Source organism: Lissotriton helveticus, chromosome 5_1 (genome assembly GCF_964261635.1).
Source record: "Lissotriton helveticus chromosome 5_1, aLisHel1.1, whole genome shotgun sequence".
NCBI classification, from domain to species: domain Eukaryota; kingdom Metazoa; phylum Chordata; class Amphibia; order Caudata; family Salamandridae; genus Lissotriton; species Lissotriton helveticus.
This window is the reverse complement of record NC_136065.1, coordinates 2,086,825,031-2,086,850,753: the sequence shown is the minus strand read 5'-3', so window position 1 is coordinate 2,086,850,753 and position 25,723 is coordinate 2,086,825,031. Positions and strand designations below refer to the sequence as shown.

Here is a 25,723-nt window from a genome sequence, read left to right as displayed (position 1 = left end):
AATATAAGGCGAAACCTATTGCATTTTCAATGCTTGTTTTCACTGTCTCATTGGCGGAGGCAGCTGCATTCTACAATGTGTGCAATTTAGAGTTTAACTATAGCCACCTCTCCATGTCGTTGTCTGACCTAGCTGACTCCTTGTCCGTTTTGTTTCAAAATGTTACAAGTTTACGATTTCCTCACGTTAATACCTACGTTCCTGGAATAAAGCCCAATGTAACATGGGCGTGGCTCCCACGTGGCACATTATGTTCACCCATATGGAGCCATCATTGCATCCTCTGAATTTTAATTAATTGAATTTCAAAATGGTTCTGATAATAAAGGCCCCACTCTTTACGCCCAAACCTTCCCACAGTCGCCCCTCGTCTCGCGATGGAGCACTCGAGGTGTTTCCAGTCTCTGCAGTGCGGCCCGGCCTCAGCCCCACCCCTGCCCCTGAGCCCCCCAGGTCACTGCGGGTTCAGAGGGAGGGTCGAGCCTCCAGCGCGCGCCCGCCCTGGGACCAGCCCGGCAATTGCTCTGTCTGCGCAGTGTGTGATCTGAGGTGCGCCATGGACTCCAAGGAGAACCTATACCAGGCCTGCCAGGAGAGCAGGTGGGTGCATGCTGAGGGCAGTGCCAGGAGAGCAGGTGGGTGCATGGCTGAGGGCAGTGCCAGGAGAGCAGGTGGGTGCAAGGCTAAGGGCAGTGCCAGGAGAGCAGGTGGGTGCAAGGCTGAGGGCAGTGCCAGGAGAGCAGGTGGGTGCACGGCTGAGGGCAGTGCCAGGAGAGCAGGTGGGTGCATGGATGAGGGCAGTGCCTGGAGAGGAGGTGGGTGCATGGATGAGGGCAGTGCCGGGAGTGCAGGTGGGTGCATCCTGAGGGCAGTGCCAGGAGAGCAGGTGGGTGCATGGCTGAGGGCAGTGCCAAGAGAGCAGGTGGGTGCATGGCTGACGGCAGGGCCAGGAGAGCAGGTGGGTGCATGGCTGAGGGCAGTGCCAGGAGAGCAGGCGGGTGCATGGCTGAGGGCAGTGCCAGGAGAGCAGGTGGGTGCATGGCTGAGGGCAGTGCCAGGAGAGCAGGCGGGTGCATGGCTGAGGGCAGTGCCAGGAGAGCAGGTGGGTGCATGTCTGAGGGCAGTGCCAGGAGAGCAGGTGGGTGCATGGCTGAGGGCAGTGCCAGGAGAGCAGGTGGGTGCATGCTAAGGGAGTGCCAGAAGAGCAGGTGGGTGCATGCTGAGGGCAGTGCCAGGAGAGCAGGTGGGTGCATGGCTGAGGGCAGTGCCAGGAGAGCAGGCGGGTGCATGGCTGAGGGCAGTGCCAGGAGGGCAGGTGGGTGCATGGCTGAGGGCAGTGCCAGGAGAGCAGGTGGGTGCATGGCTGAGGGCAGTGCCAGGAGAGCAGGTGGGTACATGGCTGAGAGCAGTGCCAGGAGGGAAGGTGGGTGCATGGCGGACAGCAGTGCCCAGGAGAGCAGGTGGGTGCATGGCTGAGGGCAGTGCCAGGAGAGCAGGTGGGTGCATGGATGAGGGCAGTGCCCAGGAGAGCAGGTGGGTGCATGGATGAGGGCAGTGCCAGGAGGGCAGGTGGGTGCATGGCTGAGGGCAGTGCCAGGAGACCAGGTGGGTGCATGGCTGAGGGTAGTGCCCAGGAGAGCAGGTCGGTGCATGGCGGAGGGCAGTGCCAGGAGAGCAGTTGGGTGCATGGCTGAGGGCACTGCCCTGGAGAGCAAGTGGGTGCATGGCTGAGGGCAGTGCCCAGGAGAGCAGGTGGGTGCATGGCTGAGGGCAGTGCCCAGGAGAGCAGGTGGGTGCATGGGTGAGGGCAGTGCCCAGGAGAGCAGGTGGGTGCATGGCTGAGGGCATTGCTAGGAGAACAGATGGGTGCATGTCGAAGGGCAGTGCCCATTCAATCAGCTGCACAGTGAGCGTGTTAACAGAAGACACTGGCAGGCCTTGGGCACCTCCGGAGGTTGTGAGCAGAATGCACCGCCCCGCCTGTGGCACTATGAAAGATTGTGAACTGAAGGGGAAGAGGTTGTGAGGCTGCCCGAGCTTGTGGCCCAATGGGAGGTTGTGAGCAGAACATACTGCCATGCCTGACCATGGCATAGATAGAGAGCACTGGGCACGTTAGGAGGGTGTTGAGCAGAGGGCACTGACAGTGCTCTGGGCACGCCTGGCACGTTAGGAGGGCGTGGAGCAGAGGGCACTGCCCGTGCCCTTGGCAAGGTACGAGGTTGTTGATGAGCAGGGGTGCAGCGCAGGCCGCCCTGCGCGCGTGAGAGCAGGAGCCCCTGCCGCACGTGCGCGCGCCGAGGGTGGTGAGACCGAAGGAGGCACTGCAGCGCCTGGCATGCGGCAGCACGTGTCACCCAGGCGCACTGGCTACGGGGCAGAACCCGTGGGTGCCAGCAGGGGGCACTGACGCAGGTCACTGGCGCCAGGAAGGGGCGTGCGGAGGGCATAGGTGCGTGTGTGAGTGACGCACGCGTCCCTGGTGCGCGCAGCACTAGTGAGAAATTCAACCTATAGACAGAGGCCGAGGGGCAAGACAACAAGTGTGAACCCGAGTACGAATGGGCGGGGTCAGTGAGTGCGGGGGCGGGGCCAGTGAGTGCGGGGGCGGGGTCAGGCCTGGCAAAAAGAACAAAATATTCCGCAACTAATTTGCTGGCCTTCACTTAGAGGTAACTGCATTTAAATATGTTGCATCCATGAAATGAACCAAATGCAACTTATTTTATATTTGCGGGGAAGCATTTTTCTGGTCGGGCAGTGCGATAACTTCAAAGGTTTGTGGGTGTGACCTGAGAGCCACTGATTTGAATCCTGGTCTGTGCACTGGGGAAATAATGACGTGTATTTATAGTGCTAAAGGGCCCAAACCTGTGATAGAAAGTCCCGTGATTAGGTAAGTCATTACATTAAAAAAAATGCATTTCACAGAGTATAAGAAAGGTTGCACACACTGTAACTAGCGTGTCGCTAAAAGATTATGTTGAAATGTTTGAGTGCTTTCTAAAGATGTGTTTTAATAAAATCTTCAGTGTGGCTACTGCAAACCTTTTTATAGGTAGCCATTAGAAGGACACATTCCAGATTCTTTCAATGAAAGCTTACACCAGCTCCCAAGCAGCTCTTAGACTTGCTGATTAACTAATTGCAAGTTTACATTCCTTTCAGGAGCAGTGACCCTAGATTGAATGCGTGCTACTTCTTTAGCTGACTGTCACTTCACAGTAAAGGAGACGCATCTTCCCCATTTTCAATCTGTGGCACCTCAACCCCCAGAGACTGTTTTTTTTTTTAACAAAAAAGTATGCCAGAGTTTTGATCAAATTATTAAGGCTTGGGCACGCTGGACCTCTGCCTATAGATAACATAAGTGTACATCCAATAACTGTTAGAACTACTTGAAAGGTGTGAGGGTGTACACAGGAACAAGAAGTGGGCACTGTGAGAGGCGTACCCACCAATCGCAGCCCGATTAGCATGATACCTGTCAAACCCGCTAAGACTTTCCTCTGGTTTTGGTACAGGCTTCCCTCGTGGGTTGCATCAGTCCTGGAGACAGCTGCAAAGATGAAGTCCGACAAGAGCAGGCGACGCAAGGCCTACCGACTCATCCACAGGAAGCTGGTAAGGGATGGACCGGCCACTCTGATGAGCCTTCTGGCTGCTGTGCAAATTCTTGTACCAGAGGGGGAAAAGCACTTGCAGAGACAATTGTTCTGGCTTTTGCCATTGTAAATTGTATTCATATAGCACTTACGACCCATGGCAAGGCATTGAAGCGCTTTGCGGTGACACGCAAGAAGAGTTAAATAGTTAGTAGATTAGTAATATGTGCTTCCTTTTTTCCCTGTGGATTAGTTATTTTAGGTTTGTATAGTAAAAATGTTTTAATCAGGCTTCACTAACACACATGAAAGATACAACATTGCGCTGTAGGTGCAAGGACAGCTTTCTCTACGCAAAGAATGTGTGTTGTGCTATATCACAAAATTAGCCATTCCAAGCTTTTTAGCCAACAGCATGGTGCAGTCTAGGACGAGAATAGTACCATTTTAAAAGTATGTGCTCCCTCATCTATGCATGAAAGTAGTGATGGTATGCGAGTGTCTGAAATTATGTGACTTTGGATCGGTGTGATGGTATATGCGAGTGTGTGCGATTTTGATGTGGTTTGTAACTGTAATTGCATTTATATAGAGCTTCAGACACCTGAGGGGCTTCGAAGAGCATTAGCTCACAGGTTGCGTGCCACATCGTGGGGGTGTACATGGTAACAAGTGTGCTATACTTGCAGTGACATATATATGAATTTTGGTGTTATGTGGGACTAATGCTTGTATGCTTTCTTGGGTTACAGATTTGAAAAAGGGCTTGAAAGAGAGGGCATATGGTTCTGGGTCCACTCTAGGGGCATGGAAGTGACATTCAAACAGCACTGGTTACAAGCAGTGACAACGTTGCTCCATTGGGACAAATGGCAGAAGTGGAACCCTCATTGCGAGAGGCAGAATTTCACCTTGAACGAGAACTTTGAGTGAAATTCTACCACCTGCGATTCCAAGTGTCTTTGGGCTGTAATTATCAGGTCCACAAACGCCACACACATGAATTCTAGGCCTGGAGACAGTGGGACCTTCTCCAGGCAGCTGGGGTCGAAGCTGTGGTCAGCAGCACAACCCCCACACACCTGCAAGGAGGGAGCAGACACTGCTCTGCCAGAAAGGCTGAAGTCTGCCCTTACCTCACCGCCACTACTCCCATCCCTCTCAATGACACTTTCAGCATGCTCTGAGCAGGTGGACAAGGTCAGCTGTTTTAGAATCGTGGAAAAACATATAAAAAAGAACCCAGTATCTTTTGGTCCCTGTTCTGTCCCTCCTAAGTCCTCACACAAGAAACCAGCATCTTTGTAACGCGGGCCAAGTCTAATATATTTCCTGCACTTATTAAAGTGAACAGTAGTGGTTCTTGCTCCTTTCTTTGGGAAGTGACTCCATTCCTATGCCCATCTTGGAGCGCTCTTGAGTATGTTGTTCGGTTTTGTGGTGGCAGGACACCAAATTGAGTCAGCATCCTTAGTTCAGGAAAAGCCCAGTCTTTACCTCCCTCCTGAACTTCAGATGGACTTGTAAGCTTCATATATTGCCTGCTTCCAAACTTTTGTTGCCTGTTTTAAGACGTAAATGGTTCGATGAGGTGCAGGTCTTGAGCGGAGTGTTCTACTCTGGGAGTATCATTAGAAGCTTGCTTGCACAAGTTGTAGGCCTTTCCCTATGATGGATCCGTGGTTGATGTAGTGTGTCTTACAGACAGAGCATCCAGCTGTAGGTAGCCAGCAGAGTGCCTGATGGACTGCTATGTTGCATTTCCTCAAACATGTAGTAGCAGTCTTGCTGCAGTGTTTCAAATCTATTGCAGTTTGTGAAGTAAGAAGAGGTGAACCATAGGAACATGCCCTTTGCTTCATATGTGATTGGTTGGGTGTGTTCTGAATGCTCTTTGTGTGAGAGAGGTATAGTATGTGTCCAACAGGTGTGTTGGGTTGAACTGGTTTCATGTGATGTTTGCGTTGTTTTAAAGAACAAGTAGCCTACCTTCGTTAATAGTCTTTCTGGTAGGGCATATCTAGCTGCAGATTCCTAGGCTCCATTCCTGCGCGCTGACGTATGTTGCTTTCAAGACTGCGCCTCCAGGTGTGGAGACCCAAAAGCAAAATTGGATCTCAGTGTGCAGATTCCTAGACTTGGAATCTTATTACGCAGTAGATTCCATTCACCGAATGGGGAGGACGAGAAGGTTGGTGCAGAATCTGCGGCTAGATTGAGTGTCTACCAGAAAGAGCCTTACTAAAGCTAAGTGACTAGTTCTTCCGATAGAGAGCCCTAGCTGCAGTTTTCGCTGCCTGGCAGATGTCTAGGACAGGGACTCCGCGTGCTAACACAGTGCTAGCAGCTTTGGCCTAGCATTGGTGGAGATGGCACTCAAGCCTTCCTGAGGCTGCTTTGTCAGCAGTGCGTAGCAGATCTTAATGCAGGGCACATTCCAACACGAGATGGTATTCTTCTGCACAGCTTTGCTTTTTTTGGCTCCGGCTAACCCTGCAAACAGCTGATCATCCACCCGGGGGTCCTAGCTGCGATCAATGTTGAAAGGTACCGCTCTTTTGGGGTCCAATCGATGGAGTCTCTCTTCCACCTTAGAGGGGTGAGGCAAAGCATAGAACGCTGGCAGGGTGATGGTCTGACCTACTTGGAATGGCATCTCTACTTTCAGAAGAATGGAGGCTCCACTGCACAGAACCAGCTTGTCAGGGAAGGAGATGGTGGATGAATATACAGAGCCTGAAGGTCACTCACACGCCAGAAAGTAGCGGGCTTAGCAACCACGCCCTATTTGCTGGCACCGAAAGCAAAAGACACACAATTCATGGACAGAACAAATCAAAACATTCGCACCCAGTCAAGAGATCTGGGTTAAATCCATCATTCTTTTGCTCACCATGCCGCACCAGTTTAGACCTGGCCATATGCAAATCAGCCTTGATCCTGTGCCTCATGGGAACAGTCCAGCCCAATATGCCAAGCCAAGTCCTCCCTGGACCGCAAACAAGCATCCTAGGACAGGTTTCGGGGTTTCACTCCTCTTCAGCCAGAATAGCTTGATTCCAGTGGCACAGTGAGCCCAGGACCCACATCTGGGCATACCTGGCGCACTTAGGGCAAGAAAGCAAAAGACACACAATTGATGGACGGAATGCAGAACAAATCAAAACATTCGTCCCCAGTCACGAGATCTGGGTTAAATCCATTGTTCTTTTGCTCACCATGCCACCCCAGTTTACAGTTTTCGGGCAGCCATTAAAGCCTATCATCATTCTATCTGGGACGAAAAAAAGGCCTATTTTGAACATCGCATTGATGAGGCTGACAATGTCTGCAAAGAAATCTTCAAAGTGGTCCAGGATTTTATTTCTCCTGCGGTCTGCACCTCCAACCACACTCATACTGATGCGTGGATACAACAACTTGCCACCTTCTTTGTCAGTAAGATTACATCCATCCAGGCCTCTCTCTCTAGTGCGCAATCTGATCTGAGCCATCTAACGCTACCATGTTCTGTGGAAGACCATGGCCCTTTCCTCACTGTATTCCCTTCTATGGATCTTAGTACATCTCTGGAGCTCTTGTCCAGCCTGAAATCCGGCTCTCCATTAGATCCATGTCCGGCTAAATGCTTGGGGAAAGTGGCTTCCGCCATTAACATCTTGGTGAACCCCCTGCTGAATACATCTTTGTCGACAGGGGAGGTGCCTCAGGCCTGGAAGCGCGCCATGATTCTACCGCTGCTCAAAAAACCCACCTTGGACCCCCTGATACATGCCAACTACAGGCCAATCTCCCTTCTCCCTGCTCTGGCTAAAGTGGCCGAGCGTTATGTGCACAGGATAATTTCCAGTTTCATCGAAGGAAACGACCTGTTGCACACTTCGCAGTCCGGCTTCCGTGCTAATTTTAGCACGGAGTCGGCTCTGCTGGAGGTCACTGATGCCATCAGGGAAGTACTCGATCTGGGGGGAAAGGCCGTGTTAGTCATGCTTGACTTGTCGGCGGCTTTCGACACCGTTCCTCATGATGCCCTCCTTGTAAGACTCTGGGAGTGTGGCCTTCGTGGAACGGTGTGGAAATGGCTAAAATCATTTCTGGCCGACCGCCGACAAACGATCTGGGCGCCTCCTTTTTCCGCTGATATGGCTCCGCTAGAGGTGGGAGTCCCGCAGGGTTCCATTCTCAGCCCTATGCTGTTTAACATCTTTATGGCCCCTCTGGCGGAAGTCGCGGAATCCTTTGGCGCCCAGATCGTGTCTTATGCCGATGACACCCAACTCCTGTTCACATGTGACAGGGGTGGGTCGTTTGATGCCACAAAGATCAGGGATTGCCTGGGTGCGGTGTTTGAGTGGTTTAGAGATCATGGCTTAAAATGCAACTCTGATAAGTCAGAGTTGCTCTTCTTCGGCTGCGCACCGGAACAAGACTGGAAATCCTGGTGGCCACAGGATATGTTTCCTCCTGATAAGGTTGCTGTCAAGGCCAAGAATTTGGGAGTGATAGTAGATTGTGACTTATCCTTTGGACCTCACATCTCGTCCATTGTTGGGAAATGCTTCGGCATCTTACGGATGCTGAGGAAATTTCTTCCTCTACTGTCACTCAACCACAGGAAGACAGTCGTTCAGGCACTAATCGGGTCGCGATTGGACTACGCAAACGCTCTTTTTTTGGGTCTACCGAAATATCTCATGACCCGTTTGCAAGTGGTCCAAAATTCGGCAGCCCGTGCCATCTTTGGACTCCCGAGGAGAGCTGGCGCCACTGCCTTATTGAACACCCTTCATTGGCTACCTATCTCCAAGCGAGTCCTTTTTAAATGCCTGACTGTGGCCTTTAAGGCCATACATGGTATGGGCCCCAAATATCTTGGGAAACGATTTTCCCGGTATGTGCCAAGCAGGACTCTCAGATCATCGGGTCTGTCTTTGCTGACTGTCCCTGCAATTCGTCGTGCACGTTTGGGAGGTCGATCTTTCCGCTATTTGACACCTAAGGCATGGAACGAACTACCATTGTCCCTGAGATCGGCCCCCTGTCTTCTTGCTTTTAGAAAGGACTTGAAGACATGGCTTTTTAGGAAATAGTCCTTTTATTTCTTTTACTGTTGTGTGGTTGCTTTTTATGCTGTTCCTTTCTTTGCCAAAGCGCCGGGATGCTCCTCTGGAGTTGCCGTGCGCTATAAAAGAAATAAAGTAACATAACATAACATAACATACACCTGGCCATATGCAAATCAGTCTTGACCCTGTGCCTCATGGCAACAGTCCAGCCCAAACTGCCAAGCCAGGTCCTCCCTGGACCGGAAACAAGCATCCTAGGACCGGATTCGGGGTTTCACCCGTTTTCAGCCAGGATAGCTTGATTCCAGTGGTACAGTGAGCCCAGGACCCACGTCGGGCATACCTATCTACAGCACCTATTGCCAAAGGGCTTGCACTTCCTGGCACAAAATTGAGAGATGGTCCTCCATCAGCCGCTGGGGTGAAGGTGGGAGATGTGGTGTGGAGGAGAGGAAGGGTAGGCCATCACCTTTTTAGACAATTTGCAGTACCCACCTGTCCAATGTAATCTCCTGCCAACCCGGATAGAATAAGTGGCTTCTGCCTCCCACTGGTTGGCTGTGACCCAATAAGGGTACACTAAAAAGTCTTGGTGGGTGTGGCTGCGGGGAGGATGGAGGGCTGAGCAACACACTGACTGTTGTAAAGAAGATACAAGTCTCGCAACTGCAAGTACGTTTCTTCACGTTTATTGTCTGAGCAAACAGAAATGAACGGACACTCCCTGCCTGGTCAGGAGGCAACTAACTCGCCACAGAATGTTCACCTTTAAACAACTAAATCGAATCTAACATATGTCAAATTCCATGACAGATTCCATCCAGCATGTGACACCGGCTGAATACAACACATCTCCTTCCCTTCTACATGTTACTATAGAACTGAACAAAAGCTAAAAATAAAAGCATACAATGATCTTTTAGAAGGAACAGAAATACAGAAATTCATGCATAACTCCACTGGAGCACATAATAGCATTTAATGTATACTTTAAACAGCAATGTAAGGTGAAACGTATGAGATGCACAGTGAAGAGGAAGGTTACTGTACAAAATATTTCAAATACCTTGGAGTTCTACAACTCCTAATGCTCTTACTCCCTCCTTAACTCACACTTTCCTTCTGTGGATAACTTTCACTCAGTCTGGGAAACACCAGAACCACCACCATCACCCATGCGTGAATCACAAGCATTGCCATGTCCTTCGGTCTCCTGATTCTGTGCAAACAAATACCTACGCAAACTTCACTTCTTTCCATAGAACACTCTCAACCCCTCTGGTATAGGGTTACTCAAAGACAATTCCATGTTTCATAATTTTCCAGGTGAACATAGTATTTAAAAAAATCGTTTGACATTGTATTGACCTTTAAACATGGACAATCTTTTAGTAACTCTTCCTGCCTTAACTTTCACCAACCCTAATAATGTCATTGACATCGGGTCCATTACTCTCATTTCTTTTCCACAACTTCTCCCCCCATTTAGACGCCCACACTTGAATCCATGAGCCCTGTCTCGCATGAGCTCAACTGAGACATTTGACTCACTCCTTGCACAGTGGTGCGGTAGCCCACATAATTTCCTCCAACATTTAATCCACCACTTGTCCGTTCACACGCGCCATTTGTATAATGCATTTAACCAGTCTGTTAGTTCTCTCATAAAAGCCATTACCTTGAGGATTAGATAATGTAGTGTGATGATGATTAATGCCACACCCACTCAAAAATGTCTGCATTTCATGTGAAACCAACTGTGTCCCATTGTCCGATATGAGCATAGATGGGACTCCCTCTTCTAAAAAGAATTTGCCAAAACACTGGATAGTGGCCTCAATGGTAATTTCTCTTACAAATTTCACACACAACCACTTTGTGAACACATCAATGACCACTATCGCAAACCTGTTTATCACCTGTAATTCATCCTTGGGTCAGATAAAATCCAAACAAATACTATACCATGCCTTACCTGGATCATCAATATGCCCCATAATGGATTTGGGGCCTACATTCAATCTCTTCTCTCCCTCCTTACAAATGGGACACCTCTCAACCCAGGACACGACCTGATCATCCTTTGCATGGCCATCAAAACTGAGTTTTAAGCCGACTTTGGGTTAAAGTCTGCCCCAAATGTCTCTCAGGGGCAAGTGACAGAAGTTTATTCCTTAATCCAAAGGGTGGTATAAATCTGTCACCCCATCAAAACTTTTTTTTTCCGCACAAAGATAGGTTTCACTAAAACAGCTACACAACTCTCCCTTGTGCTCTCCTTACTCACGATACGCACCACCTCCTCAAGAACACCATTGGCTTCCATCTCTTGGTCCTACTCCTCGGCCATAAACCAGGGCAGGACTGGCTACCGGGCAGTTAGGAATGCTGCTGAGCTGTGGGGTGATTTCGTTAATGGGGACCTGCGTGAGCTAAACGAAATTCGTTTTGCTTTCAGTATTTCGCAGCACACGCAGGTCTCCATGGACGAAATCAGCCTCCACTGCAATAAAATCAGGCAGCAGCTCGGCAGAATTCCTAACTGCCCGGTAGCCAGTCCGGCCCTGCCATAAACGCATCCTCAACCACCATTGCACATCCTCCACTGAAGCTACAGCTCCATTGAAATCAGAATTTGAAACTGGTGGCCCACTCAATAAGTCTTCAATCAAGAGACATCCATGACAAAAGTCAGCTTGTAAATTTTTGGCACCCCCGGACATGTTCAAACACGTACTGATACTCCTGCAATTTGGCTGTCAACCTCGCCAGTCTTGCTGAACCTTTTCCTGCCCTGCCTCGAAGCATTAATTTTACGAGGGGCTTGTGATCAGTTCTCAACAGAAATTGAGTACCCCACAAATACATGCAAAAGTACTGCACACCCCAAGCTGCTGCCTCTCTCTCAATGACAGGATATTTTCTTCTGAGGCCGTGAGAGTCCTAGATGCAACTTCTACAGTCTCCTCAACCGTACTGTGTTTTTGAGAGAGAATAGCGCCTAAACCAGTAGCACTGGCGGGCACCATAATAATGGACCTGAGTTTGATGTCAAAAGGTGCTAATACACCTGTTTTGCAAATTTCTTTCTTTATGGCGCCTTGATGTCTTTGGGCTTAGTAGCGCGTTATAAGACTCACTTCATTTCATTATGTTTTCAAAACATTCCTTTTGCTGGTCATCCCATCCAAAATGTGTGCCTATCTTGAGCAAGAGTCTCAACCGTTCAGTTTTGTCTGAGAATTATTCTACAAACTAAGAATAATATTCTATCTACCCCATAAGGGATCTTAGTTGATCTTTATCGGTGGGGGCAGGTGCCATCTCATATGCTTTAAGAAGGTTTGTCTATGGTTTGATACCTGCTGCAGAAATGGTGTATCAAAAATATTCTATCTCTTCCACCAAAAACAGACATTTCTCCTTCTGAAGTGTCAAACCCAACTCAGCAATTCTGTGCAACACTTGTTTTAGAACCACATTGTGTTCCTCAATAGACTTCCTAAAGATCAAGATGTCATCTTGAAAATATACTACATTGCCTTGCCCTCTAAAAAATCTCAGCCATCATGCATTGAAAAAAGCTTGCAGCCGATGATTAGCCGAAAAGCATGCAACTCTAACGAGAGGAGATGTTCAAAGGTAATTCCCTAAATTCTGTACCTTGCTAACAGGTGTGGGTAGAGCCCCTAGCGCTTGTGGCCACCATGAAGGTGCCCAAAATAAGGCATAGCGTCCAAAAGGAAGGACTTCCATTTTATTGGAGTTGAGTTTCGTCAGTTTGAGGCCATCCAGTTTCCAACATCGGCGTACAACAATACAGAGAACCCAGTTTTGCCAAAGGTGCCACATACACATTGAAAAGCGTAAGGCTCAGAGAGGAGTCCTGGGGGACTTCCCAGGGAAGAATAAAGGAGGGTGATTTGAAATCCTCAAGACAACAAATTGTTCTCTCTCGCTGAGGAAGGATTCCAGCATTAGTAATGCTCAGCCCTGAATCCCGATTGAGGCAAGAATGCCACAGAGAGATCTAAAAGCACCAAAGCGGCATTACCCCAGGCATTTACAGAGTAGGCATCTCTTAAGATGGCTGCCGCTGCATCACTCCGCAACCTAAGCAAAGATGGCCGCTGCACGTTTGGACGTTCCCAAAGCAGAAGCAACACGTACATTCACACTGCCACTTCACAAAGATGGTTGCCCTTGCATTATTACGTTGCCCAACAGAAAATGGAATCACCAGTGATGCTCTCATTCATCACGTCATCCTCCATCATGAGCAGGCTACCAAAACTTAGTACAATCTGTAAGTGTATAATCGTCACACTTCCCTTACTTGTCAGAACAAATCTTTAGTGTGTGGATGATGCAGTGGGCTATACTTTGTCAGCAGAATAATCTTCCTCAACGCCCACACTTGCACGTCCCTGGATTCTGTCTGCCTCAGTTTCAGCACTGAACCTTGGGAGGGAGGGGTGGGGGGGAGCAGGCCACGGACCATGAATTGTGTGAAAAAGTCCGCTTTTATTGGAACAGGTGCACATAACAATTTTAATAAACCTCGGCAAAAGCCTTCCAAAACTAAACCTCACTAAATAAACCACCTACCTAACCCCACAGCCCACCCCTCCCCTAAAATTTCTTTGAACCCGCCCCCACCCGTACATTACAACATTCCAACAATACAAAATATTACATCACCGTATAACCCAGTATAACCTATAAATAAAAAACGTCCGTTAACAAACTCCCCTGCCTGTCCCTTCACAGCTGTCAATCACCCAACCCGCACAACCTAACTAAACTTAACCAACCTATCCTTTCCCTGTCGATGACCCAACTTAACAATTAACCAACAAACCTCTGCCAAAACTGTCAAAATTCCCATAACCCCCGCCACCCAGAAAGGCGGGGGGAGGAAACTATCCCCCCCTTTATGCCCCCAAAAGTAGGAAACTCATCAGCATCCATGCCTCTGAACGTTCAAGCATCTGGACAATACTTCTCTGATCTCCAGCAAATACAAATCCATACCAAGCGTGGATAACTGCACTCCATCATCCCTAAAAAATTCCACCGCCTCAAAACGAATCTCCTTGTGCGTCACTCTGCCAAATCCCAAACTGCGGCAAAACGTAGAAATTTCAGAGTTAACCTTCCTCCTCGCTCTGTCAATAGCTCTGGGGTTTCAGGCCCCCTCTCCAAGTCCTCCGCGGAACCAGCTCCGTCCACAAAACATGGCATCCCGACCACTGCTCTTTCAAGAGTGCCAAGTCCCTCTTCATTGCTCTCAGCAACACTACGCCCTTCACTCCACAAAGATCATTCTCCCCTAGATGTATCTGCAAAATATCCGGACACTAGCCCCATACCATCTCTTTATTTAAACATGGTATAAGCTCCCTCCAAAGCATCCCTCCCTTGCCTTTCCACATAATTTTAAACATCTGTTCATTGGAACCCAACATTTTCCCAAAATAGCTTTGGCATGCCTGAACCTGTGCCCATTTGATGAAAGAATGACCCACTATCCAAACCGTCAACTCCTTCGAGTGGGGCCCGGCCACAGAACCTGTAAAGAGAAAAATAGAATGAGACTCATAACAAAGAGGATGACGCGTGCGCCTCCCCGGCATTCCCTCTCACATATCACCGAAAACAGTCTGACGACCAGCGCCCTAGCCGCATAATGTCCGCTTGCGACCAACCCCTGTTGTGTGCTTCGGTTGCCGCCCCAATTCTAAAGGAATGAGTCCCAAACTGTGTCCTGTCCAAACCAATCCTCTGCTACGCTTTACGCAGAACCATGTGCAATTGGTAATCTCTTACCCAGGCCCCACTGATATGCTGAAAAACCAACTCGGACCTAACCCCCCCAGACAACGTCTTCCAATGGCATGCCAAACGCAGTGGACAAGTGGAACTTGGAGCCTCCGCTTCTAACCAAACCCTTTTCCACTGCTTTTCTGATCAGTTTTTGAACTGGCCAGCCATACATGCACACCTTTTTCTGCTAAAAAGACATCACCCCAAGTAATGCCCTGTCTTGCTTTGTTACCCAGGAGCTCGGATACTCCGAACGCCCCAAAAAACATGAACGCCATAAGTGTAGCAAACAAGCATGCCTCAAAATCATCCCTGCACACCAAAGGTAATACCTCCAGCAAACGTGCCAGGGTCTGCCAAGAAAGAGGGGAAAGGGACAGCTGCACCCCTCCCCGCTCCCTGGCCCAGCCTTCCAGCAATCTCCTCCCCACTTCACCAGCGGAAGGGGAGTAGCCCCAAAAGAGCTTCCCCATAAAAGAGATTCCTGCTAATTTCCCGGCGATAGTAACCCTGGAAAGGCCTCTCCTCAATGAAGTCTAAGATAAACTGGATAACATCCTCAGAACGACGCCATACCTCCTCTCGCCTACAAGCCCCAGATGCTAAAAACTCCTTCCATGCCAATTCGTATGCTGCTCGAGTAGACGCAGACAGAGAACCTACCACCAATTGTAAAACCCTACGTTGCCTACATACCAAAGGTGCTCTGGCATTAAGGTCGGTGTCCTGTCCGCCTCTTCGGCCAGCCCACGGAATCTCCCTCACTGCGAATGAGACAAAGCATCAGCTATGTCATTGTCCACACCAGGTATGTGCAAAGCTCTGAATGAAATGTCATATCTAAGGCAGCCCAACACGAACACTCTCAACAACTTCAAAATCTGTTCATCCCTTGCAGACTGCCTATTGACGATCTCCACCACTGCCATGTTGCCCACACAAAAAAGCACCTTCTTGTGTGCCAACTCCTGACCCCAAAGTGTCAAAGCCACGAGTAACGGTAATAGCTCCAGAAATGTTATGCTCCTTCCACCATCCCTCCAGTCAGTCGGCCACTTCTCTGCACACCACCTCCCCAGCCAATATAATCCAAAACCATCACTGCCTGCTGCATCAGAGAACATTTGAACATCCCACTGGACATCTTCCTCCCTGGCCAATGGCACTCCAATAAAGGACTTTAGAAAAACTGACCACATACGCAAGTCCTCCTTCACCACTGCTGACAAGCGGACATGGTGATGAGGCAAATGCTGACCTGCTAATGCCCGGCCCAACCGCCTACAAAAAGTTCTCCCAGCCCTGACAAGTCTGCAAGCGAAGTTAAGATGTCCCAGCAACACATGAATGTCCTTCACCGTCACTTTCTGCCTGGAAAACATTCTGTCCAACAACTACAACATTTTAGACTTTTTGTCTTCTGGCAAGCGAGCCCACATTGCCACAGAATCAATTTCAATTCCCAAAAAGGATAAGGATGTAGCAGGTTCTATTGTCTTTTCTGGAGCCAAAGGCACCCCTAGTTCCTCCATGAGCTCATGGAAAGCGTCCAGAGCTATCTGGCATTCCGCAGAGCCCAGGGAACCGACAAAGAAGAAGTCGTCCAGATAATGTGTTACCAACATATGACCTGTGTGGTGTGTGAAATGCCATTGCAGGAAAGTGCTGAAACATTCAAATAAAGCACATGACATAAAGCAACCCATCGGTAATGCTTTGTCCACGTACCATTTACCCTCGAAATGGATTCCCAGAAGATCCCAATCATCTGGATGGACTGGAAGCAACCGAAATGCCGACTTAATGTCACATTTTGCCATCTCTGCAGTTGCGCCCGCGGTCACTACCAGTGACAAATGGCCACGTCAACTGAGGAATATGAAACCGAGGCAGCCTCCTCATCAATGAAATCATTCACAGAGGACCCCTCTGGCCATGACAAGTGCTGAATCAGCCTGTACTGACCTTCCTCCTTCTTGGGCACTACACCAATGGGCGATATAATCAAATTCTCAATTGGCCAATCATCAAAAGGGCCTGCCATCCTCCCTTCAAGCACTTCCGTGCTCAGTTTCTCTTCCAAAACCCTGCTATGCTCAGCCACTGATTTCAATTTATCTGCCCACCTTCTTTGCCTCGGTCCCCGGTAGCCCAAATGAAACCCCCACTGAAAACCATCCAAAAGCAACTGTTTGGCCCCCAAATCCCCATACTCCTGCAATGCCTCTCCCAGCTTAGACATCTTAACTAGCGTAGGAGCCTTTTGGCCCAGTACTCTGTGCTCCCTTTTACCCCCTCTACCACCTTGGAATTGCTGCGGGGTGCCAGATGTTCCTGCGCCAGACTGATGCCAATGCTGGTCTCCCTGCGTTTTGACGCCCCAACAGTTAACAAGGGGATGCCGCTTTCTACCTTTGGAGCACTCGTGGCGATACTTGCAGTACTCCCTTGTTCGTAACCCCTTATTGAAGTCCCAACATGCACCAGTTTCAGTTTGCGTTGTGGCTGCGCCTCCCACCCCGCCCCAGGTGGGCTTCCCCTGAAAGGGCTGGTAAACTAAAGGCAACCCACTTGCTGTAAAAATGGTCTTGCCACCTGCTGCTGCCCCCATAGTATGCTGCCGTAAATCGGTGTCCAACTCTCCCCATTTTGCCTCTGGGTCCCACGCCATCCGTGCCCGGAACTCTTCGTCATATTGGGCCCATGCATAACCACCACCCGTAATCTGGGCTTTCCGGATTACATCCATATACTTAAATATAGCCACGCTGCGCTCAGGTAATTTCTCACAGTATACGCTAGCGTAAATCAAAAACGCTGCTGTCCAATTCTCAATGGTCAACAGTACCTTAGGGCGCTTGGCCAACTCATACTCTTCTTCCTTAGAGCCCTCCTTGGACCTTACCTCCCTATGAAGGAGCTTCAATATTTCAACATATTCCCCTTTCCATATGCGCTCCTTGGTTGCCAGCATTAAATGGGCCCCTAAAGGCTTTGTCACCCCCATGTAGGTTAATTTCTTAAATTTCAATTCCTTACTTTCCAAAGGTTCCTTACCTCCCGCTGCCTCCGTGTTAGTCCCGCTCTCAACTTTAGTACCCAACACTGGACCCCATCTGCAGTGCCTACCCCTGTATCCTTAACGTATCTACCTTTATGCAATCTCCCCTCTGTCACCTCCCCACTCCCCTCCCCCATCCCCACAGACACCATTTTAGGTTTGTCCTGTGTTCTAGCATTCTCACCTGGCTCTAATGAGGATGCTCGGACAGACTCCGACCGCTGCACCAACTTCTCAGATTGATCCCCTGTTCGAGGAGCCCTCACCGATGGGCCGTGCTCTCTTTTGGATCCTGACGCCACTGCCTGTTTTTTAGGCACCTCTTCTGACACCTGTAAAAAACTGTGAGACACATGAGAGCCCCCCCCCCTCCTCAGTACCCCACCATTCCTCTTCCTCTGGACTGTCTTCATCATAATCAAGCAAAATCGGCTCCTCCACCTGGAGCACCTCAGTCGCAAAATCCACAGCGCGGGCCTTACCAGACCCCGCATGACCCCAACTGGCCCTGATGGCCCCTGAATGACCTCCTTGTGGGTGAGACGACTGTACCCGCCGGTGCTCCCCTATGCGTTGACCTCTTTGAAAATCCATATCCGTTATTAAAGCTGACCATCTTGACCTGCCTGTCGTTGGGGCCAGCAAAGTCTCACCGGACCTTCGTGTCCTGGCCGTGACGGGATCCCCCGCTGGTACGGAATGTGCCGCGCAAAGACCTCACCTCCCTTCTCCTCGGTGTAAGTGGGCCGCACCCCGCCCTACCGAGTCCGCAGCACTCCCTGCCCTGCAAAGAAAAGGTTTGGACTGGTGCGCTGGGGCCCTGAAAAACCTACTCCCTGCAAACCCCAAGCAGTATCCCTAGACCGCCTACCCCTAGAAAACCTCGATTGAACCACATTTACCGGGGGGGATTCCCCCCTTCCTCCCCCCCACTCCATTCCAGCATTGCTTGAACCACCGCAGCCGAAGGCCCCAAACCTTGACCCTCCCCCCCCATATCCAACGTACCCCCGAAACTTGCCTGCTCCCCTCTACTGGTCCCCACCTTTCCCAATGGAAGCCCATGCATACCACTCCCACGTGCAATGCCCTGAACCTCCTCTAATGGCTCCCCCCCTCCCAAGACCCTGAACCCCTTCTGCCCACAAAGGGAAAATGTCTAAGCCCTCTCAGGCCAGACCACCCCCAGCAGGGTCCAACTCCCTTGACGACTCAACCTCACCCCCTAAACCAGCTCCTCTGTCCCCTGCACCCACAAACCTGCCTTCTCCACCCTTAATAGGAGCACCCGAACCCCCCCAATGTGAAGAAGGGGTTGCCCCAACACCCCCGCACACCTGATCAATCAATCAATCATATCATTTGTAAAGCGTACTACTCACCCGTGAGGGTCTCAAGGCGCTGGGGTGGGGAATGCTGCTACTGCTCGAAAAGCCAGGTCTTGAGTGATTTTCTGAAGGTCAGCAGGTCTGCCTTAGGTGGATGGGGAGGGAGTTCCAGGTCTTGGCGGCAAGGTGGGAGAACGATCTGCCCCCTGAGGTCGCTCTTCGGAAGCGGGGGACTGTAGCAAGGCAAGGTCGGCGGAGCGGAGCTGGCGGGTGGGGGTGTAGAAGCTGAGACGTCTGTTGAGGTACGTTGGTCCGGTGTTGTGGAGTGCCTTGTGTGCTTGGGTGAGAAGCTTGAAGGTTATCCTCTTGTTGACCGGGAGCCAGTGCAGGTCTCTCAGGTGGGGTGTGATGTGGCTGCGGCGAGGGATATCGAGGATCAGGCATGCAGAGGCGTTCTGGATGCGTTGGAGCCGTCTCAAGAGTTTGGTAGAGGCTCCTGCGTGGAGGGCGTTTCCATAGTCCAACCTGCTGCTGACAAGGGCCTGAGTGACTGTTCTTCTTGTTTCAGTGGGGATCCACTTGTAGATCCTACGGAGCATACGGAGGGTGTTGAAGCAGGAGGGGGAGACGGCGTTGACCTGTTTAGTCATGGAGAGGGTGGAGTCGAGGATGACCCCTAGGTTGCGTGCGTGGTCGGTGGGTGTTGGAGCGGTTCCCAGTGCGATCGACCACCAGGAGTCATCCCAGGCCGAAGGGTTGGATCCGAGGATGAGGACCTCCGTCTTGTCCGAGTTCAGCTTCAGTCGGCTGTTCCTCATCCATTCAGCAACGGCCGTCATTCCTTCGTGAAGGTTGGTTTTGGCAGTGTGGGGGTCCTTGGTGAGGGAGAGTATCAGCTGGGTGTCATCGGCGTAGGAGAGGATATTGAGGTTGTGTCGATGGGCGATGTGGGCGAGCGGTGCCATATAGATGTTAAACAGAGTTGGGCTGAGGGATGAGCCCTGGGGCATGCCACAGATGATCTCGGTGGCTTCGGAGCGGAAGGGGGGAAGGCGGACGCTCTGTGTTCTGCCGGAGAGGAAAGAGTTGGTCCAGTCCAGGGCCTTCTCTTGGATCCCAGCGTTGTGGAGGCGTGTTCGTAGTGTGTGGTGACAGACCGTGTCGAAGACGGCTGACAGGTCCAGGAGGATGAGGGCCACCGTTTCTCCATTGTCCAGCAGGGACTTGATGTCATCGGTGGCGGCGATGAGGGCAGTCTCGGTGCTCTGGTTGCTGCGGAACCCGGACTGGGAAGGGTCCAGGATGTTGTTCTCCTCGAGGTAGCGGGTCAGTTGTTCGTTGACGGTCTTCTCGATGACCTTTGCTGGGAATGGGAGCAGGGAGATGGGCCGGAAGTTCTTGAGGTCCTTGGGGTCCGCCTTGGGTTTCTTGAGTAAGGCGTTGAACTCGACGTGCTTCCAGCTCTCCGGGAAGGTTGCTGTCTCGAAGGAGGTGTTGATCACTTTCGGAGATGGGGTGCGATGGATGTGCTGGCTTTGTTGAAGATGTGGTGTGGGCATGGATCTGACGGAGATCCAGAGTGGATGGTGTTCATGATCAGGATGGTGTCATCGTCGTTGATGTTGGTCCAGTAGAGTAGGCGGTTGGTGCGGATTGTGGTCGTGGGGGTGGAGGTCTCAATGGTTGTCGGGGCGGTCGTGGCATTGAAACTGTCGTTGATGTCTGTGATCTTGCGGTGGAAGAAGGTGGACAGCGAGTCGCACAGGTCTTGCGAGGGTGGGACGTCGTTGGTGTTGGAGCTGGGGTTGGAGAGTTCCTTCACGATGTTGAAGAGCTCTTTGCTGTTGTGCGCGTTGTTGTCTAGGCGGTCTTTGAAGGAGGCCCTTTTGGCAGATCTGATGAGGTGATGGTGTCTGCGGGTGGCATTCTTGTGGGCGGCGTGGCTGTCCGATGTTCGTTCACAGAGCCAGATCTTCTCAAACTTTCGGCAGGTATGCTTGGAGGCCCGGTGGTCTTCAGTGAACCAGCTGGCTTTCTTGTTGGTATGATTGTTGGAGGGTTTCTTGATCGGGGCGAGGGTGTTAGCGCAGTCGTTGATCCACTGTCTGAGGTTGCGGGCGGCGGTGTTGGGGTCGGTATGGTTGGCGGGTGGGCTGTGGGCGAGGGTGGTGGTTAGCTGGTCTTCGGTGACTTTGCTCCAGCAGCGGTGAGGCATCTGTTGGGTGCGGTGGTGCGTGGTGGGTTTCTTGAAGGTGAAGTGGATGCAGCGGTGGTCGGTCCAGTGGAGTTCGGTGGTATGGTTGAAGGAGTCGTGGGGGCTTGCGGAGAAGATGGGGTCAAGCGTGTGACCGGCGGAGTGGGTTGGTGTTGTGACGAGTTGTCTGAGCCCAAGGTTGGCTAGATTGTCGATCAAGGTGGTGGAGTTGGTGTCGTCATTGGTCTTGAGGTGGAAGTTCAGGTCCCCGAGGAGGATGTAGTCCGTGGAGGCGAGGGCGTGTGTGCTGACGAAGTCGGCGATGGAGTCGCTGAACTGTGGTTGGGGTCGGGCGGTCTGTAGATGAGGGTTCCTCTGAGGGTGGTGTTGGGGTCGGTGTGGATCTGGAAGTGCAGGTGTTCGGCGGTGCTGAGGGTGTCATCGGTGTTGGTCGAGACTCTGAGAGTGTTCCTGTGGTCGATGGCGATTCCTCCTCCCGCTCTGTTGGTGCGGTCCTTCCGGGTGATCTTGTAGCCTTCCGGGACGGCTATGGCTATGTCAGGTGCCGAGTCGGGGTTCAGCCAGGTCTCCGGCAGGAAGGCGACGTCTGGGGAAGTTGAGTCAAGTAGGTCCCAGAGTTCAACGGCATGTTTTCGGGCGGAGCGGGTGTTGAGAAGGATGCATCTAAGGTGGTTGGGTTCTTTCCTGGTCGGCAGCATGGTGGGGCAGATGCTTGTGAAGCTGCAGTTCAGGCAGGTGAAAGCTCCGTGGGTGTGCTTCGGGGCGGCCAGGAAGCAGGTGTGTGATCGTCCGGTGTTGTGTGCGTGGAGGGTTCTGGCATCGTAGCGGTGTCGGGCGTCGTGGCATTCGTGGGGTCCTGGCGCTGGGCGCGGTCCAGGCACGGACAGGCACAGATGGGCTTGCCGTAGGTGCGCCAACGGTGTGCCAGTGGCATGCCCGCTGAGTGCGCGCCCGCATAGCGGCTTCCATATGAGGGGATGTGGGAAGGAGGAGCAGCTGGGAGGCGAATGGGATTGCAGGTGGGCAGGGATGCAGCGGCAGGAAAAATGGGCGGGGCCGCGGGAGAACTGGGCACAGGAAGGAAAAACAAGTTTAGGCAAGAAAACAAGTACAGGCACAGAGGAATAAAAACAAGTCTGGGCAAGAAAGCAAGTTAGGCAAAGGGGAATAAGAACAAGTCTGGGCAAGAAATCAAGTACAGGCACAGGGGTATAAAAACAAGTCTGGGCATGAAAGCAAGTACAGGCACAGGGGAATAAAAACAAGTCTGGGCAAGAAAGCAAGTTAGGCACAGGGGAATAAAAACAAGTCTGGGCAAGAAAGCAAGTTAGGCACAGGGGAAAAATACAAGATTAGGCAAAAACAATGCAGGCAGAGCCGTGCAGCAGCGTGGGGAGCGACCTGCCTGCGAGCAGGGTCATAGGTCGCCGGAGAGGAAACCACTTGTTGCGGAACACCACACCCCCCACCCACCTGTGCCCATTCACCCTCCTCCAACGAGCTCTCCCCTACAGACACAATCTCCCCTTTCAAAGAATATGGAGGGGAGAACAAAAGAGGGCTAAACATCTGCCCATAACATACCTCATCATCTACCCGTGCCCCTATCACTGCACTGACTATGTGATCAGGGGATACAGCCCTTGAAGATTCCACCGCTCCAAAAGAGCTGCCAGCCGTGCGCCCACTTCTCTCACCCTCTGCGCTGATACTACGCCTTACTGTGACAGGCGCGCGCACGGAGGGGGGGCACACACACGCTCCCAACAGCAGTGCTCCGTATTACCGCCCCGCCCGCCAGGGCCCCGACCGAGTTTCCCAACAACCCCGCCTCACCGCCCGCTGTCATCACATGTGCGGCAGGAGGAGAGGCCGCATGTCGCCTACTACCCCATCCACCACCGCGCTTCGCTTTCAGCGCAGGGGTAGAAAACGAGCGCTCTACCGAACCGGGGCATGCCGCACGATTCCCCGCTCCAACACCTGTCCCTACAAAACTGCCAACCGCCCCACCCGCCACCTCAGATGCCCCCCCCCCCCCTCAAACTGCAAAGTACGCATCGAGCCGCCTTTTTTACATGCGGGAGGCCCCTTTCACCTACCTGAACCATATGCGGGCGTTTGGGTAATGAGCAGGCTGCAACTGCCACGCCCACCGAGGCCTCACGCACGGGCGCGACGGTCCCGCCATGTCCCCTATGACAAGGTCCATCCGGCCCGCTTCGCTAAGGAGCCGGAGGGCCTCAAGGACTAGATAATCTTCCCCCAGACATTCCAGCACTTTATTCCTCTAACTGTAATATCAAGAAATCAATTAACCTAAACAACAAAATTACCTCACAAAAACTACCTCATAAACATTTTTAAGACTAAGCTCCCAAGCACCAGGTCACCAAACCTAAAATGGTGGCTGGGAGCAGGAGCCCAAAGCAATTATGCTTGGGCTCCTTTTGGGCTATAAACTAAAACAAGCCCAATAGCCAAAATGACCGAAAGGTTCCAGCCTCACCACCCCTCCCAAAAGGCCCAGGGGGACACCTCCCTGTGGTCAGCTGCCTCCCCCCCCATAGCCCCACTTTGCTTCCTTTTCTGTGTTTCTCGTCCACAGAATGCTGACCTTTAAACAACTACATGGAGTCTGACATATGTTAGATGACAGATTCCATCCAGCATGTGAAACCAGCTGAATACAACACTGACCTGGGGCGGTGGGCACCACAGCCTCTCTCGTAAAACTGCTGGGCTCCCTGTCAGGAAGAGACTGGCTGGCAATAGGGAATGGATTGTCCAAAGCCACAAAAGGAATGCTGAAATTGTTGCTGGTGAGGCTGATTAAAAAAGGCCCAGAGAGAGAAAGGTAGCCCTATCCTCCTTGAAATGTTCAAGGGCAGAATCAGCCTCGTCCCCGAACAGGCAACCCCCATCAAATGAAATGTCCTTCACAGGACCAGTTGATTGTAGCCATGCATGGCGACAAATTGCAACCCTGGCGCCAACAGCCCGTTCAACGGAATCGGCGGTGTCCAAGCTACAATGAATTGTGAACTTGCCCTCATCACGACCATCCTGAATGGCTTGTGACAGAACAGAGCAAAGGTCTACAGTAACACCTGGGAGGACTTGCGCCACTGAGTCCCAGAGAGCATGAGTATAGCAGACCAGAAAACAGGAGGCATTAGTTGACTGCAGGGCCGAATTGGCCGATGAGGAGAGGCGTTTTCTGAATGTCTCCACTCGCTTCGAATCCGTCATTGGGAGTGGTAAGAAAATTGGTCTGGTGGGTCTAGTTGGTGAAGGCCTGCACCACTAGTCTTAGGAGAAGGGTGCTGTACCTACAAGGCCAAGTCACCTGGAGCAGGGCTCTGGCGCCTGGCAGTTTGCTGATTAACAGGATGGGTGGTACATGGTTTAGCCCAAGTCCCTAATGGTGTGTATGTCAAGGCCTCCTTTAAAGGTTAGGGTGGTTTTGAAGTAGTCTGGCCAGGTTGCGGGGTTTCCACCAGGATGTTTATTTTCATCTCCATGGTGGGGAGGTGAAGATCAAGGACCTCAACCTCCCTACGCATAACCAAAGAATAGCATGTAGATTCTTCAGTTGTTTGGCCAGGAAGTGAGGAAAAAGGTTGGATCAGGGTAGTTTGCCAGCGCACTAGCGTCTTGCAAGTCCTCATACCAATTGTCATTTGCGTAGGGTTGATCAAACTCATCACTCATGTCAGAATTGTCCGTTCCAAAAAAGAGAATGCAAAAAGTGTACCCTGCCTTGTGATAAGGCCAGTGCTGAAACCTGGGCCGGCGGCTGCGACGTTGGACTAATTTGGACCGATGTCAGAAAAGATATTTGGGGCCACCTCTTTAGGCAGCGCTTAGGTATGGGTGTCCGAGGCGGAGTCTGTATTGGAGCATAGGGCAGAAGTGGGTCATAGGGTCCTGTAGTGTAGTTCCTATTTTCCCAATAGGCTCTGCGCATTGGAATAGTACCTACAGCAGTAAAGGCCTAGGCCAGACGTTAACTAGGTCTACTACTGTCGATACTAGACTTAAGTTTTGGGTTTGCCAGCGTAGCTCAGAGTTCGCTAGAAACTTTCTCAAATGTTCAGGAAAGAATTAACTCCCCTGATTAGACAAGAAGGGATTTAGTTTCTGACAACCATAGAACATGACAACTTTGCTCTCCCCTAATCAAGAGTCAATCTCAAGAGTCGTGTGAGCACAAGGCAATTATTTTACTCAGTCAGTACGTGCATTCTTAGTCTCATCAGATTGTAGAGAAAAGGAAGAGACGGGCGTGTTCAATAAAAAGGTGTTATTTATTGATCAGTCTCTTTTCTCGTACAAGAGAAATGGATCGATATTATTGCAATACTTATAGTTAAGTAAAGTGCACACATTAAAAGCAATAGTATAAAATAATACTGTAAAAACATTGATATGGTTTCTGAGCCATATGATGTTTAAAATGATTAAAATATATTTACATACACATATACATTTGACTAAACGTACTCAACTGGTGTTTCTAAATACGCCTACCCCGTGTACCTGACCTAAGTCTAATGCGTGGGCGGGAATAGAAAGTTACAGTTTAAGTTAAGTTTGTTTTTGCCAAGTGAATAACTAAA

The 25,723-nt window shown here is 50.9% G+C and overlaps 1 protein-coding gene across 1 annotated transcript in view; it reads left to right on the top strand.

Moving 5' to 3' along the window:
• Nucleotides 1-506: 506 nt before the first annotated feature.
• Nucleotides 507-25,723, top strand: part of LOC144754007 (uncharacterized) — a 44,115-nt gene continuing 18,898 nt past the window's right edge. The window contains exons 1-2 of the mRNA XM_078641525.1: nt 507-600; nt 3,525-3,624. Of these exons, the coding sequence (XP_078497651.1) occupies nt 557-600; nt 3,525-3,624 (144 nt within the window). The 5' untranslated portion in view covers nt 507-556. The remainder of the gene's footprint in view (nt 601-3,524; nt 3,625-25,723) is intronic.